Source organism: Sporobolomyces salmoneus, assembly GCF_050403485.1.
Source record: "Sporobolomyces salmoneus JCM6883 DNA, S_salmoneus_JCM6883_v1_ctg44, whole genome shotgun sequence".
Taxonomy (NCBI): Eukaryota; Fungi; Basidiomycota; class Microbotryomycetes; order Sporidiobolales; family Sporidiobolaceae; genus Sporobolomyces; species Sporobolomyces salmoneus.
Genome location: NW_027481119.1, coordinates 86,480 through 100,552, shown reverse-complemented (window position 1 = coordinate 100,552; position 14,073 = coordinate 86,480). Strand labels below are relative to the sequence as shown.

Sequence of the window (14,073 nt, the reverse complement as noted above, 5' to 3'; positions counted from 1 at the left end):
AGTGCTGGTTGAAAGAAACTCTCGCAACAATTTCGCAACTTTCTCGACCTCTTCCCATCTCGTGACTTCTCTCCAAGACTCGTATGGTGACTCGAACGAACTGAGAAACGAGAAGAAAGGGTAAAAGTAGAGGTTATTAAATGTTCTATGCAAAAGTGTCTACGAATCCTCGATACCAACTCAGTTCCAACTCTACCAACGGAAAGACGAAAAGAACAAGCTCCTCTGATCCTGCCACCAGTAGTTAAGGGTGAACTCCTCCTAAGATCCACTCTCCCCTGCTTGAGCTTGTTCCCACCTGATTGCACTTACTTTTTCTTCGAACGTTTGGCGGTAGCGTTGAGGTCGATCATGGCCTGAACGGCTTTCGTAGCCGGTGTGGCCTCGCGTTCGGCAGGTGATAGAAGGGCGAAACGGGCGAGTACATAAGCCACATGTTTCAGGCAGTTATCGTCCATCACGGTTTCCTTCGGATTGAAGGCATCGGCTTGCGAGGTAGGGCGAGGAGCAGTCGAAACCGTGATCGAGGTGCTGCTCAAGTACGAAAGCGGTGTCAGTGAACGAAGGACGAATCCGAATCGGGAACAGCGAGAAATGAACGTACTTCGGGAGGTTAGTCCTAATCGTGAGGCCGACAGTAGATTGGGAGGTGTCGCCTATAGAGAGGGGGAAGAGTACTCGCACAACAGGTCAGAACTCGCAGATCGAGCAAACCAGCGAAAGGAGAGAAGAACTCACCGGCGTCTTCGGCTTCGGCTTCAGAGCAAGGAATTTCGTTCTCGACCTCCGAGACGGGTGAACGAGAAGGTAGAATTGAGGAGAGAGGAACAGCTGAAGCCGTATCGGAGGTGCTGTTCGAATGGAATAGCAAGGTTGAAGTCAGCAAGGGAAGCACGAACTTTAAATGCGAATGTTACCTTTAAACTTACCTTGCGAGAATGGGGCGTTTCTTCTCCCTGCTCTTGATCTTTTTCTCCTTGCTCTTGATCTTCTTCTTCTTAGCAATCTTCTCAACCTCGCTCCCATGTCCTGAGGAAATGGTCGCAGAAAGCAAACAGCAGGGTCAAAATCGAGAAAGTTGAATGACGAGAAGAATCTTCACTCACCTTCTCCGACGTCGTTCTCGGTTTCGGCGTCGTCGGGAACTTGAATGCACGCTACAGTTTGCTCAATCAATTCTTGTCGCTCGATCGGGTCATCCCACATCTTGCCGAATTCTTCCCGATTTTCGAGACCCTTCTTCTCGAGGGCGACGGCCATTGTAGTGTCGTGCGATGAGGGAACAGAGTCGATGGATGAGAGGAAGAGTTAGTGTGGGAAAAGAAGTGAGAGGAAAGAGAGAGAGAGAGAAGGAACGTTTACCGAAACTTTCTCGCAGGGAGACTTTGCTTGGTCAGATCAGACGCGATCGCATGTATTCATCCAACTTGCACTCACCTCTTAGCACGGGTATAGAACACAGCCGAGCATATGTCAGCAGACCAAGAACGCCGGCTCGAGAGGAAGTCAGCAGAGCAATTCGGACTCGATGAAAACGAAGCAAGCAGCAGAGCTCATTCTCTGGAAGAAAGTGTGGGTACTTGCACCTCGTGTTCGTCTGATGAGCAGAATTGTACTGAACAAGCGACTGCGCCATCAGTCTCTAAGTACTAGAGTCAGAGCAGTCGTTTCTCCGAGTCGGAGGAAACCATTGAAAGGTCGGCACTGAATTGTCGCCCCGAGCTCGACTCTTCTGAGATCGATGGCGAATTCACCTCTCCCCACGAGTAATTGCTGCTTGGTTGGAGCCTTCTCCCCACGGAGTCGAAGTCGAGGTCGAAGTTCGAGAAGACTTCGGAGAGGCGGTCGTTCGCAGGAAATCGACGTGAAGCTGCGAGTTGAAGAGAGCTCGATGTTCTGGATAGGGAGAGTGTAGACGTCAGCCCTGGGATTGAGCAGGACGAGGAGTTGAGTAAGAGCGACTCAGGAAGCGATTAGAAGCGGTTTCGTCTCTTCCCATTCACTTCGCTTTCCGATCGATATACTCCTAGCCGCACTCGACACCGACCAACCCGACCCGTCACCAAGGGAAATCGTCCTCGTCCGCTCGTTCGCCGAAATCGCCCTCTGAAGTTCTCATCAGTTTCGCCTCGTCTCCCGCTTCTCAGCCAATTGAAGAACAAGTGGAGATCGCTACGGCCTTGGACAAGGGTTTACTTCAAGTGAATGGCATTCGCAAGGTCATAAGAGCGCGAGGAGGGAGGAAGGGAACCAGGGGAAACTGGGAGAGTACGAAGGAGAGGTGGAAGGAGGGTTAGGACGACGAGCAGGAAGAGATGTGCGTATCTGCAGGAATGGGAGAGGGTAGCAGTAGAGTTGCGACTTGCTCTGAGCGAGGAGGAGTGAAATATCGAGCTTGAGTTCCTTCCCAAGTTTCGTCGTTCCTCGCACTTGCCCTCACGATGGGGACAAGACTAAGACGCAAGTATCTCTAACGGGAGAACCCTGTGCATGCGGAGTCAAACTCGGCGCGAGCGGACGAAACGACTTGCGAAGCGACGTTCAACCTAGCTTCGAACTCACCGCTCTACCTCTCGCGATAACGACCACACTTCTCGCTGCGCACTTTCCGCCTCCACCGCCAAAATCGTGCTCGGTCCTGTCTGTCGAGCATGAGACGTTGAATCGAAGATCGCGAAACACACGAGGGGGAGAAGAAAGAAGCGAGACGATTGGGGACGACGGGCCATCGCGTTCCCACCCGAGGTCGAAAAGAACGGCAGGCGTTCGGGCGAGTCAAAGGTTGGGGTTGAGTATGAGATTGAGGTCCAAAGTGCGAGTTTTCGAATCGAAACTTCTCTCAAACGTTTACCCTCGTCTCTTGTCACTTTGAGCTGAATTTGGGCCTACGTCTGAACGCCTGGACAGTACATTCTCAGTGCTGAAGCGGACAGACCACGGTCGGGTTTGTGAAGATAAGCGACCAAACCAGCTCAAGCTCGGTTCAAATCTCGCAAAGGCCTCGTTCTCTCAAACTTCGTCGCGTTCGTGCCTAGCCTTCTGTCGAAATACTCTTCGAGATAGCTCCTCGTCGATGCTGGACACGATCAGCAATTCAGACAAAGTAGGCGAGAGAGAACGAACTCCTAAGTTGACTCCCAAGAACTTGAGCTGCTCGAATCAGGGTCAACGAAGCCGAAGAATGTGAATAGTAGATAACAGGATTAGTTCCGAAAGAAAGCAGATGAAGTGAAGTAAGAAGAGACAATAAGACAGATACAAGTACAAAAACCGATTCCTTCTCCTTTTCTCCTGCTCCATCAGCGCCTCGACTTCCCCCTTGCTGCTTCATCCGCTTTCATGCGATCGTTCATTTCCTGAATATGGAGACAGAGAGCGTCCTGATCGGTCACTGCCAATGCGAGATACCAAGCGAGCAAACCTTTGAGGTTTGGGTTTTGAAGGGGGTCCAAAACCGTGTGTTCGACCGTGTCCTCCGAGATGGAGCAATCGGGTAGAGGAGTGGAAGAAGAAAGGGGATCGACCCCTGTAGAGCGGGAGCAGAGAGATCAAAGAACATGTCAGAATCGGCAGATTCAGCGAACAAGCGAAAGGGGAAGAACTCACCGTCTTCGGCTTCGTCTCGGCTGTTGCCGTCAGAGAGAAGCTCGATCCCATCCATCTTGTCGTTCGAGACGGGTGAAGTAGAAGGTAGGGTGTCGTCGGAGTAGTTGGGGTGGTCGCTGTTCGAGAGGGAGAGCAGCATCAGTATCGAAACGATGAATGCAAATCAGCGAGAGAAACAGAAAGAGGAACTTACGGCAGGGCCTCGGGGTTTGCTCCTGCCGAGAAAGAATCGCAAATGCAACTCTAGAGGTCAGAATCGTGGGAGAATCATCATTCAACTCGCCGAGAATCACAACTCACCTCCTCCTCCTCTCCTTGGGTGAGCGGTGGCAGCAACCGTTCGGGAATCTTCCTCGTTCACATCGCCCCGACACGCCTTAGCCGGGTCTTCTCGAACGGTAACGTCGTTCTCGATCGATTGCATTTTTTCGTTGTGTGATGAGGGGAATTGAGTTTGAGTGATGTGAGGGGTATTCGGGCGATGTGAGAGGTAACGAGTGATGAGAATGTGAAAGAGTGAGGGAAAGTGAGAGGAAGAGAGAAGAGAGAAAGAAAGAAACGTTCACCGAAACTTCTCGCAGGGAGACTTTGCTTGGTCAGATCAGACGCGATCGCATGCATCCAGCTCGCTCCCTATATATTCACTCGAGGTTGCAGTTCCAAGTCGACAAGGCGCGGGACGAAGGTGACCAGATCGTGACCAAGCTCGAGAGCGAACACAGTCAACCGGGGCTGTACCTCATACTGCACGCTGCAGTTTCCCCTCGATACAGAGCTACACTCGCCGTACTAGGAAGAGGGAACAGCTCTGTCCGCTTTGGAGGCAGACGTTCCGACAAGTTTGAAGCCGAGGAAAACGGAAAAGAGGGTCAGAGCATTGAGCTGTGACCGGGATCCCTAACGAAGCGATACGGACACTCCTTGACTTTGGTGGTTTAGTCGCCGCGATGACTAGCGGAACCAACCGAAGCCAGGGAAAGGGGGTCGAAGCTGAAAAGAGCGAACATGAAAATTTTGGTTCTGAGGATGGCAACGAGCTCGTCGTGTCAGCACGGTCGCGCGAACCTGTCTCATCTACCCCGTCAGAAGTATGTGCCCCTCCGAGGACGACTGACGTGGAAGTTGAGTGGCACTCTCGAGGTCGATTTTGAGCTTTTCCCTTTCTCTCTCTCCCCACCCTTCATGAAATCCTCCTCATCCTCTTCTAGTCTCAAAGTACCCGGATCAACTACACCAGATCCACCTAGACATCAACTACGGCAACGCTCCCCCCAAGGGACGCGAGGACGGTCCCGCAAAACCTCTTCATCAAACACGAACAATCGATCCTCTCCTAAGACCTCTATCTCACCTCTACGGAGGTTGCGAAACTCTCCCTGGTTCTTCCCTAGTGTGGCTGCGTTAGGTGCTCTGGTTCTTGTCCTCCTGTAGTGAGTTCCCTTTCTTCCTCTCACCCTCCTCCACTCTCGGCTGACCCGTATCACTCGCCACGTAGTTCCGCAATCCGGATATCCTCTCATACGGCAGACTACTACCCTTCCCATCCGAACCGCGCCAACACTCCTCGGCCCATTCTAAAGAAACCTCGAGTTGGAAGACCTGGAGCTCCCGACGCTACGTTCCCTTCTGCCCTATCGAACGCCCCTCGCAGTACATCAACAGGTGAGAAGGAGGAGGGCGCGAAGAAAGTCAAAGTAGGGGAGGAGGAACTTGACGAAGCGATCAGGAGTGCGCTGGAAGAAACTTGGCACCTCTCAGCGCCTGCTGCATCGGAAGGCAGGTCGAACGAAGGTGAAGGAATCGACGAGAAGGTCGTCTCACGGACAGACGAAACGGAACCCCAGCAGAAGAAGAGGAGCTTGTCGGAACTGTACGAGGAACTCGATCAAATGGGAATCTCGGTGGATGAGTTGAACCAAGTAATGCAGGGAGCTATAGGTGGGAACCTCTGATCTGTGCAATTTGTACATAGTAACGTATCGTGACGCTGTGAATCTGCAGAGGGAGGAGAGAATGTGCGTGACGGGGTTCGACACGTGCACTAGTAATCGAAGTTCTCAAGGTTCCCATCGTCTGTGTTCCTCTCTTCTGTCTCCCTGCGCTTCCTGCCTCGGCTCTCGAAAAGATGCGGCTCAACCGCTTGATCACCGCGCTGTCGGCAATCGCACTACCAGCGCTACTAGCTTTCGCTTCCGACACATCATCGTCATCGCAAACAGCTTTCCTCTCACCCGAGCAACTCGCGAGTGTACAAGGTGAAACCCATGCGTATCAGGTGAGTCGTCAGCGTTGCTTCTTGCCCTCTGTTTTTGCTCTCGGCGTGACTGATCGATGATGCCGGCACTCTCCCTCTCTCCCTCACTCTAGTCGGATATCGCAAGGCTGTTGAAGGTGGTCGTATCGCACTTGTACAACGACAAAGATGTGTTCATTCGAGAACTACGTGAGTGCTCTCAGTTCCCTCCGCTCTCGCACCATAGACTGATCTCTCATTGCATTGTTCGTAGTCTCGAACGCAAATGACGCAGTCGAGAAAGTCAGATTCCAGTCATTGACGGATTCGAAAGTGTTGGAACCGGCGAAAGAGTTGAACGTGACGGTTTTCGTGGATAAACCTGGGAAAAGAATCGTAATTCGAGGTGACTTCGCTTCTCCCTTCTGTTCCCGTGTGTCCATTCACGCTGACTCCAATGCGGATGATTCAGATACTGGTATCGGTATGACGAAAGACCAACTCGCTCAAAACCTCGGTACAATCGCTCGTAGCGGAACGTCCGAATTCGTTCAAAACCTCGAAGCATCCGAAAAGAAAGACACGGCCGCATCCCTAATCGGTCAATTCGGACTCGGATTCTATTCGTCTTTCCTCGTCGCAGAAAAAGTCACGGTCGCTTCGAAATCGGTCGAAGAGGATAAACAATTCGTTTTCGAATCGGAAGCTGACGCTGAAGGATTCAAGGTCTATGAGGGTCCGAGAGGGACGACTTTGGGAAGAGGAACGGAGATTACCCTTTGGTTGAAAGGGGATAAGGACGTCGAGGAGTATTTGGATGAAGGGAAATTGAGGGAACTTATTACGAGACATGCGAGTTTCAACTCGGCCCCGATTTACCTCTGGGAAGAAACGATTGCTGCTGCCCCCGAGGGCGAGGAGGAGGCAAAGGTTGAAGGAGGAGCGTGGCAACTCGTGAATGATCAAGCTCCTTTGTGGATGAGGGATCCGAAAGAAGTCTCAAACGAGGAATACGAAGTAAGCGCTCTCGCATCTCACTCACGTCCCGTGCTCAGATACTGATTGCCGTCGGCCTATTTGCAGTCATTCTACGAGAAGACCTTCAAAGACCCCAAAGCACCCATCGGATGGTCACACTTCAAAGGAGACATCGGTTCGACTTCGTTCCGAGCTCTCGTCTATCTTCCCTCTGGTTTGTCTCTTTCACTTCTCCCACATTCGAGTGCCTCTAGTAATCTCTCTGTTGCTGGCTATAGCGGTCCCTACCGATTTCTACTCGAAGACCTACATCACCCTGGAATCCCTCAAACTTTTCGTCCGTCGAGTGTTCATCACTTCCGACTTGGGACCGAATTTCCTCCCTCGCTATTTCGATTGGATCAAAGTCTTCGTCGATGTCGAAGATTTACCTCTGAATGTTGGAAGGGACTCGTTGCAAAAGACGAAAGCGATCAATCAGATCAAGAAGAACTTGACGAAACGCGTAAGCAAACTCGTTCTGCCCTTCATCCCGAGAGTGACTGGCTAAGTAAGAGACGAGTGGGAGATAGATCTATGACTTGTTCACCAAGATCGCGAATGAAGAACCGGAGAAGTACCTCGAACTCTACAAATCCGCCGGAACCGCGCTCAAGATCGGTGCGGTCGAGGACGAGAAATCTCGTTCCAAGATCCTCGACCTACTACGCTTCGAGACCTCCCACCAATCCTCCTCTTCCTCCTCTGAGTCCCAACTCACCACTCTCGAGGACGTCGTTTCGCGAAGGAAGAAAGGTCAAGAACAAATCTATTTCATTTCTTCCTCCGGCTCTCGTAAATCCGACCTAGAAAAGTCCCCGTTCGTCGAAAGGATCTTGGCGAGAGGCTACGAAGTGTTGTATTTCACGGAACCGATCGACGAAATGTTGGCGAGTTCGATTGGGCCGTATAAGAATATGAGGTTTGTAGATTGTGCGAAGGACGGAGTCAAGTTTGGGGATGAAGGTTCGTGATCTCTTTACCCAATCAGCTTGTTCGAGATAAGGCCGAGCTAATAGCGTGATGAGATACGACAGATGAAGAAGACGATGAGAAGAGTTTGAAGGAGACTTTTAAACCTCTCGTAGATTACCTCAAGAAGGAACTAGCTTCTTTCGTCGACAAAGGTTCGTCTCTCGCTTCCCTCCTCGTCTGTCCCGTTCCTCGACTGACTCCCCATCGTCTCGTTAGTCGATATCTCCACCCGACTCGTCTCTTCCCCTTGTCTCGTAACGGCTTCAACCTACGGTTACACCGGAAACATGGAACGTCTCATGGCTGCACAGAATGCTGGAGGAGGAGGAGACTCTAACTTCATGCTCGAATTCGCGAAACAACAAAAGAAGAATTTCGAGTTGAACGCGAAACATCCTTTGATCGAGAGGTTACTGGAGAAAGTCGAGGATGCCGAATCGGATGAAGACGTAGCGGCCGAGTTGAAAGAGACGGTTCAGGTGTTATGGTTAGTGCTCGCGTACCTTGATCAGTTGGACGAAGCTCTCGAGAACTGACCAGTTTTGGTAATCGGCTGACAGGCAAACGGCCCTCCTCAAATCGTCCTACACGATCCCCGACCCATCTTCCTACTTCTCCCAAATCGAAACGATCCTCCGTCGTTCCCTCGGCGTGTCCGAATCTGCCCAAGCCCAAATCGAACTGAAACCTGCTCCTGAAGTAGCTGGTGCACCTCCTGAAGCTCCTGCCCCTCCTCCTTCTGACGAACCGTCGTTCTTCGATCAGGAAGAACTGGCAGAGGAAGGAGGCAAGGCTGGAGGATGGGCAGATTGGAAGGATATTAAAGAGAAGCTTAAAACGGCGGGTGAAACGGTGGGCAAAGTGTTACCGGATCTTTCGGACGATGCAGGGGTCGAGGAGGTACTACATGAGGAACTGTAGATGAGGGAGAGCGGGATAGCTTAAGCTTGGTTCTTGATGCGAAAGAATGAAAATTTGACGGAATTATCAGTTTTCACTTTTGATTTTTTTTTATAGCCGCCCTTGTTCTTGTCTGAGTACGCAAGTCAACGAACTTGCAGCAAGAACAGAGATTCAGAGAGTGAGATAGTTCGACACGCGATCAAACTCGCGCGAAGCAAACCTTCCAATTGCAAGCTCTCACCTCACTTTCGACACTTCTCCGCAAGCATAACCAGCCCTTGACACGAACACACAGACAGCAGCGAATTCTCTCGACAAACCGGAACAGAGGGACGGAGAGAGAGATGAACACGAACCCTCCCTTTCCACTCGCTTCGACCTCGACCGCTCCCGCTAACGACGGTCCAGACTTATGGAGTACAATCCTAGATTCAGTGAAAGGTACTCGTGGTGGAATCAATACTAAACAATGTATAATTCTCGGTTCGTCTCACTCAACCTCTCCCCTTTCTCCTCCTCTCTCTCTGACTGACGACGCTCTTGTCTGCGCGGGTAGGAGCACCTAGAAGTGGGAAGACTACGCTGGTAAGACGGATAGCTACGACAACTGGAGAGCCGAGGGAAGAGGAAGAGGAGAATGAGAGATTGGATTTAGGGATGAGTTACTCCTTGTTGGAAGTCAAGGATGAGACGTCGGGGACACAAGGGCAGGGTCAAGAAGGTACGCCATCTCGCATTCAGCTCTCTTGCTCGGGTGCTGAAAGCTGCATTCATGGCTACAGATATTCTCGCAAGATTATCAATTTATCAATTACCTTCCCCTTCTCCGCCGTTTCCATCACTCCTACCACTCGCTCTATCACGGGAAACTCTACTAGACTCGCTGATCGTCGTCGTGCTCGATTGGGATAAGCCTTGGAGCTTTATCGAGCAATTAGAGGGATGGATCGAAATGATCAAGAGACAGATTGACGCGCTGTTCACGGATGAGGAGGATAGGGAAGACTTGAGGACGCGGGCGAGGGAAAGAGGTGAGTCTACAGGTTGACAATCCGTTCGTAGCGATGCTGATTTGCGACTTCTGTGTTCTCACGAAATAGTTGAGAATTACCTGAGAAATTATCGAGAACCTGCCGCCGCTACCGCCTCTACAACAACAAGCACAACAGCGTCAAGTAGTAGTACAGCAGCATCAGCGATCGACGCGGATTCTCCGTTACCACTGGGGACTCTGATCGAAAATTTGGGGATTCCAATCATTGTCGTTTGTACCAAGGTCAGTCGATTCTCGCTTCTGAGCATCGTCCCTAATCAGGAACAGACTCTGAAGCGTTGTCGATCGAATGTCTAGGCGGATCAAATCAACACGTTAGAGCGAGAACGAGAATTTACCGAAGAACAATTCGATTACATCCAACAAACCCTTCGAACGATCTGTCTACGCTGTCGGTTTCTCCCATGTTCACTGCTAGTCTATTGACCCGCTTGACTGACTGTGGACTGTGGGAGTCGATACCACAGATGGAGCCTCGCTATTTTATACCTCGCAAACTATCCCTACTTCATTCGTCAAACTCCGTCAATACATCCTTCATCGACTCTTCTCCTCCTCCTCCTCGTCATCTTCCTCGACTACCGCCGCCACTACCTCGAATCAACCAACCTCGATCACAACAAACAAGACGACGACTCGAGGGTTCGACCAATTCCCGTACAGAGCGAACGTGATAGATCGAGATCAAACTCTCGTCCCTACCGGGTGGGATTCCTGGGGTAAAATCAAGATCCTTCGAGAGAGTTTCAACCCTGAAAAGATAGGGAACGGATGGGAGAACGATTTATCGACACTGGGACAAAATCAGACGAAGGAATCGCAGGAGAACGAATTGAGAGGAGGAGATGGTGGGTTGAAGAAGGAGTATGAGATGATGATCGTAGATTTCGATTCGGACCTTCGCGTAAGATTTTCTTTTCCCTTTTCTTCTCTCTCTCTCGGTAGCTGACGCTCATCTCGACGCAGCCAAACAACTCGAGCTCCAACACATCGACGGCAACTCGTCCAGAACCTGAACAGTCTTTCCTACAACTACACTACCAATCGCTCCAATCCGACCTCGAAAAAGATCCTCGTCTAGCTTTCCGAAACCAACAATCAACCGCTTCCTCCTCGTCGGGCTCCTCTTCTACCGCTGGAAGAACAACGACGAGTAGTGGAGGAGTAGGACCGATGAGTGGGAACATCTCGGACTTACCGAATGTCCAAAACGTCCTCGAACGAGCTAGCGGCGGAACGGGGTCGAGTTCTACTTCGCGGGATAGTCGAACGGGCTTGAGCTCAAGTAGACCCGTAAGAATGCTCCTCCCTCCTCCTACAGGCAAGTGTCGTCGATACTGACCGAGTCATTCTCTCGTGAGCAGGCTTCCTCAGCTTCGAAAGACCTCCCAACTCGTTCTTCCCTCTCTTCCTCCTCCTCTTCCGCCCTCCCTCCCACTTCCTCGAAACCTTCACTACCACCTACGAGTCCTGCAGCTGGAGCTGGAGCTGGTGGAGTAGGAGCCGCAGCAGGAGGGAATCAAGTATTGGCGGATTTCTTTCAGTCGTTATTGACTGCGAGGGGATCGTCGGGCGCAGCAGCAACCGGCGGAAGTGGCAGTGTGACGCCGGGCGCAACGACGGCGGGAGGCGGAGCAGGGGCGGTACGGAGAGGGAGTAATACGGAGGTGAATCCGAATGGAGTGGAGGAGAAATAGAACGAAGTGCTTTCTTCTTACTATGCCAGCTCGGCGGTCTTCAGGCTCTCGCAGAGGAGAGAGACATCAGAGAGAGACGGATGAGGTTTGATTTCGCGAGCACGTTAAGCTAAAGGCATACAGCATATAATTGGATGAGATGAATGGAGGAAGACAGAGGTATGAAACAACAAAGAAGCCCTCAAAGCGATGAAAGAAGCTACAGATGTTGTCGACAGTTTATCTACGCGATTCTAGGTCGTCGGCAAAGTGAGTCGAACGACCTGGAGAATGAATAACCTCTCATTCGATTGAGGCTTCTTCCTCTTTCTCGTTTGAAAAGTATCCGACATGGAGAGACTTCTCAGAGACCGAAGTCGGAGTCGACAGGTACGTAGTCGAAGCGTTGCCATTGTCAGTGACAACGGTTTGGCTGTGGGGGGGGGGAGATCTTGAGTCAATTAGACGCCGTTTGAGAGAGAGAGAGTCGGTGAGGCTTACTGAGTGACGACCTGAATCCCTTCACCCAGCGATCGAGCAGCTCCGTCTCGGCGATTCCTAGCATCGTACGAGTCGATATGAATATCCTCACGACCGAATCCAAGTGCTGTCCTGAGATCCTTCCTTCCCGTCTTCCTGTGAACGCCATCGGCTCCATTGCCCTTGATCGTTGTGGATCTAGTCGTCGAGTTGAGTTCCGTAAGACCGTGCGATTCGACTCCAGTAGAAGAAGGGTTATTGAGTCGTCGCTCGAGCTCGATTCGAGCGTTGAGGGAAACCAGGAGAGATAAGGTGTAGACGTGGATGAGAGTCGCGTTCGTAGTAATGTGCCAGGGTTCTTCGACCAACCAGAAGAGGAGGCCAGTAATCGTGCCGGTCAAAACTGAGAGTCCGTTTGTCGAGACGACGAGTTCGATGAGCTTGTTGATGAGTCTGCAGGACTGACGCATTAGCTCGGGGATGTGAGTAGGGTAGATCAATGCTGGGGCAAACGAACGAATTGGTAGAGTGAAGACCGCCGCTCTTGCTCTTGAAGAGGTAGTAAACGAGCGAAGCTGTGATCGTGCCGTCCGAGAGCATAGCTCTGATCGTGCCCCTCAAAATCAGTCACCCGTAGTGGGAAAGTGAGGAAGCGAGTAGAGGAACTCACAGACCGAGCCAGCTGAGGAGAAATGAAGCGAAAGATGATGAGTATTCAAGCTTGCTCACGATAGCGATGAAGAGGAACCCACACGCTGATCTCGACTCTGTAATCCGCGAACGTCGAGAAATACTTCTTGATCAAAACGGAGACTGCCGCCCCCAGCGCGCAACCGAGACTTGCGAGGGTAAGAAGCAGGATCGCGATTGGAAGGTAGAAGTTCTTCCTCTTGCTGATGATCCAGACTCTGTAGGCGTAGAAGCTGCGACACATGAATGCTGATAGACCGAAGAGTATTTGAGCGACCTAGTCGCGAGTGAACGAGGTGAGGAAAAGGTGACGATCGAATTTCAGCACGGGCCGTCACTTCGTATTTGAGCGACAGCAGAGCTACTCACCCCGAATGACCAAGGAGCGATCGCGAGATGCTTGAAGTTGCCGAAGTTTGCGACGGTCTGGATCAAAGCAGAAGTGAAGCGGTCAGTGTGCGCTCGAAAGCAAGGTGCAAGACGAGGAGAACAACGCACAAAGTCCCAGATCGTCCACCTTTGTGTCCGAAGAAGCCATTCGTACGGTTATCAGTATGACACAGTACGAACGGGCTACAGGCGTCGACGAGATATAGAACTTACACGCTGAGAGCCGAATTTGTCAAGTTGAGGATGAGCAGGGAATAAACCGTCGCTTTGTAACCAACTCTATCGTTCGGAAAGTTGGAGTAGTACTGAAAGACTTGGGTCGAGACGATTCCGGCGAGAAGGCAGGAGAGAACTATTGAAGCCAAGACGATGAAGAGTCAGCCTGAGATTGGCGAGCGACACCGTCTCTCCCTTTCCGGAGAGCCTAGCTTACCTCCGCCCATGACGAAGGGGCCGATTATACCTTCTACATACAGAGGAACGACAGGGAGGGATCGAGATGGGTAATGAATGGGAGCAAGGGATCGGAGAACGAACGGGAGAAGATAACGAAATCAGTTGCAGTCCGGATTGTGTGCAAAGTGGATAGTATGACTCACCGACTGTATGACTCATGATCGACGAGACTAGATGAAGGGAAGAGGCAGAAGGAAGAGAGAGAGAGACGTCCGGGGTTGGAGCTGAAGACGACCAATTTGTTTCGAACCGAGAGATTGGAATCCGGTTGAACAGTTGTCGAACAAATGGAGATCGACATTCGCTTCCGTTCTTGGGCTTTCGAGGGGACGAGAGAAAGGAAACTTTAGATGAGAGAAAGGAATTAGAGAGGCTCGAGCACTCGAAGTCCAATTCTCGACCACAGCTCTCTGACCCTCGTAGGTTAGTTTGGAGCTAGTTGGTAAGCGACGACGGAACTGCCGAAGCCTGTGCTCAAGGGGTGGAAATTCGGGGAACAATGAGACTGAAGTCGCGGCTTTGAAGGGAGGAGGTCTGAGCGTTCTCTTCTGGTCTCGCAGCCTGGCATGGAAGACCTGTCAGCTACCTCGTCA

General features: G+C 51.4%; 6 protein-coding genes across 6 annotated transcripts; 3 read left to right on the top strand and 3 right to left on the bottom strand.

Moving 5' to 3' along the window:
* Window positions 1–308: 308 nt before the first annotated feature.
* JCM6883_003242 (uncharacterized protein) lies at window positions 309–1,260 on the bottom strand (the record flags this gene model as incomplete). The annotated part of the gene is made up of 5 exons (XM_076633789.1): window positions 309–531; window positions 605–656; window positions 739–851; window positions 930–1,029; window positions 1,107–1,260. 5 exons carry the CDS (start codon window positions 1,258–1,260, stop codon window positions 309–311), a joined length of 642 nt encoding a protein of 213 aa, XP_076486254.1.
* Window positions 1,261–3,299: 2,039 nt separating this feature from the next.
* JCM6883_003241 (uncharacterized protein) lies at window positions 3,300–4,030 on the bottom strand (the record flags this gene model as incomplete). The annotated part of the gene is made up of 4 exons (XM_076633788.1): window positions 3,300–3,526; window positions 3,607–3,722; window positions 3,800–3,821; window positions 3,907–4,030. 4 exons carry the CDS (start codon window positions 4,028–4,030, stop codon window positions 3,300–3,302), a joined length of 489 nt encoding a protein of 162 aa, XP_076486253.1.
* Window positions 4,031–4,788: 758 nt separating this feature from the next.
* Window positions 4,789–5,558, top strand: JCM6883_003240 (uncharacterized protein; the record flags this gene model as incomplete). The annotated part of the gene is made up of 2 exons (XM_076633787.1): window positions 4,789–5,036; window positions 5,102–5,558. The coding sequence occupies 2 exons, from the start codon at window positions 4,789–4,791 to the stop codon at window positions 5,556–5,558; spliced, it is 705 nt and encodes a 234-aa protein (XP_076486252.1).
* Window positions 5,559–5,731: 173 nt separating this feature from the next.
* JCM6883_003239 (heat shock protein Hsp90 family protein) lies at window positions 5,732–8,752 on the top strand (the record flags this gene model as incomplete). Its single annotated transcript, XM_076633786.1, has 10 exons — window positions 5,732–5,881; window positions 5,974–6,049; window positions 6,114–6,245; window positions 6,312–6,856; window positions 6,923–7,031; window positions 7,096–7,322; window positions 7,390–7,822; window positions 7,894–7,983; window positions 8,048–8,318; window positions 8,392–8,752. 10 exons carry the CDS (start codon window positions 5,732–5,734, stop codon window positions 8,750–8,752), a joined length of 2,394 nt encoding a protein of 797 aa, XP_076486251.1.
* Window positions 8,753–9,078: 326 nt separating this feature from the next.
* On the top strand, window positions 9,079–11,485 carry JCM6883_003238 (uncharacterized protein; the record flags this gene model as incomplete). The annotated part of the gene is made up of 8 exons (XM_076633785.1): window positions 9,079–9,217; window positions 9,291–9,455; window positions 9,517–9,765; window positions 9,835–10,010; window positions 10,086–10,179; window positions 10,256–10,692; window positions 10,755–11,081; window positions 11,153–11,485. 8 exons carry the CDS (start codon window positions 9,079–9,081, stop codon window positions 11,483–11,485), a joined length of 1,920 nt encoding a protein of 639 aa, XP_076486250.1.
* Window positions 11,486–11,767: 282 nt separating this feature from the next.
* JCM6883_003237 (DUF6534 domain-containing protein) lies at window positions 11,768–13,639 on the bottom strand (the record flags this gene model as incomplete). Its single annotated transcript, XM_076633784.1, has 10 exons — window positions 11,768–11,897; window positions 11,966–12,397; window positions 12,462–12,548; window positions 12,615–12,626; window positions 12,697–12,911; window positions 13,004–13,060; window positions 13,133–13,151; window positions 13,238–13,376; window positions 13,458–13,490; window positions 13,624–13,639. The coding sequence occupies 10 exons, from the start codon at window positions 13,637–13,639 to the stop codon at window positions 11,768–11,770; spliced, it is 1,140 nt and encodes a 379-aa protein (XP_076486249.1).
* Between the last annotated feature and the right edge of the window lie 434 nt (window positions 13,640–14,073).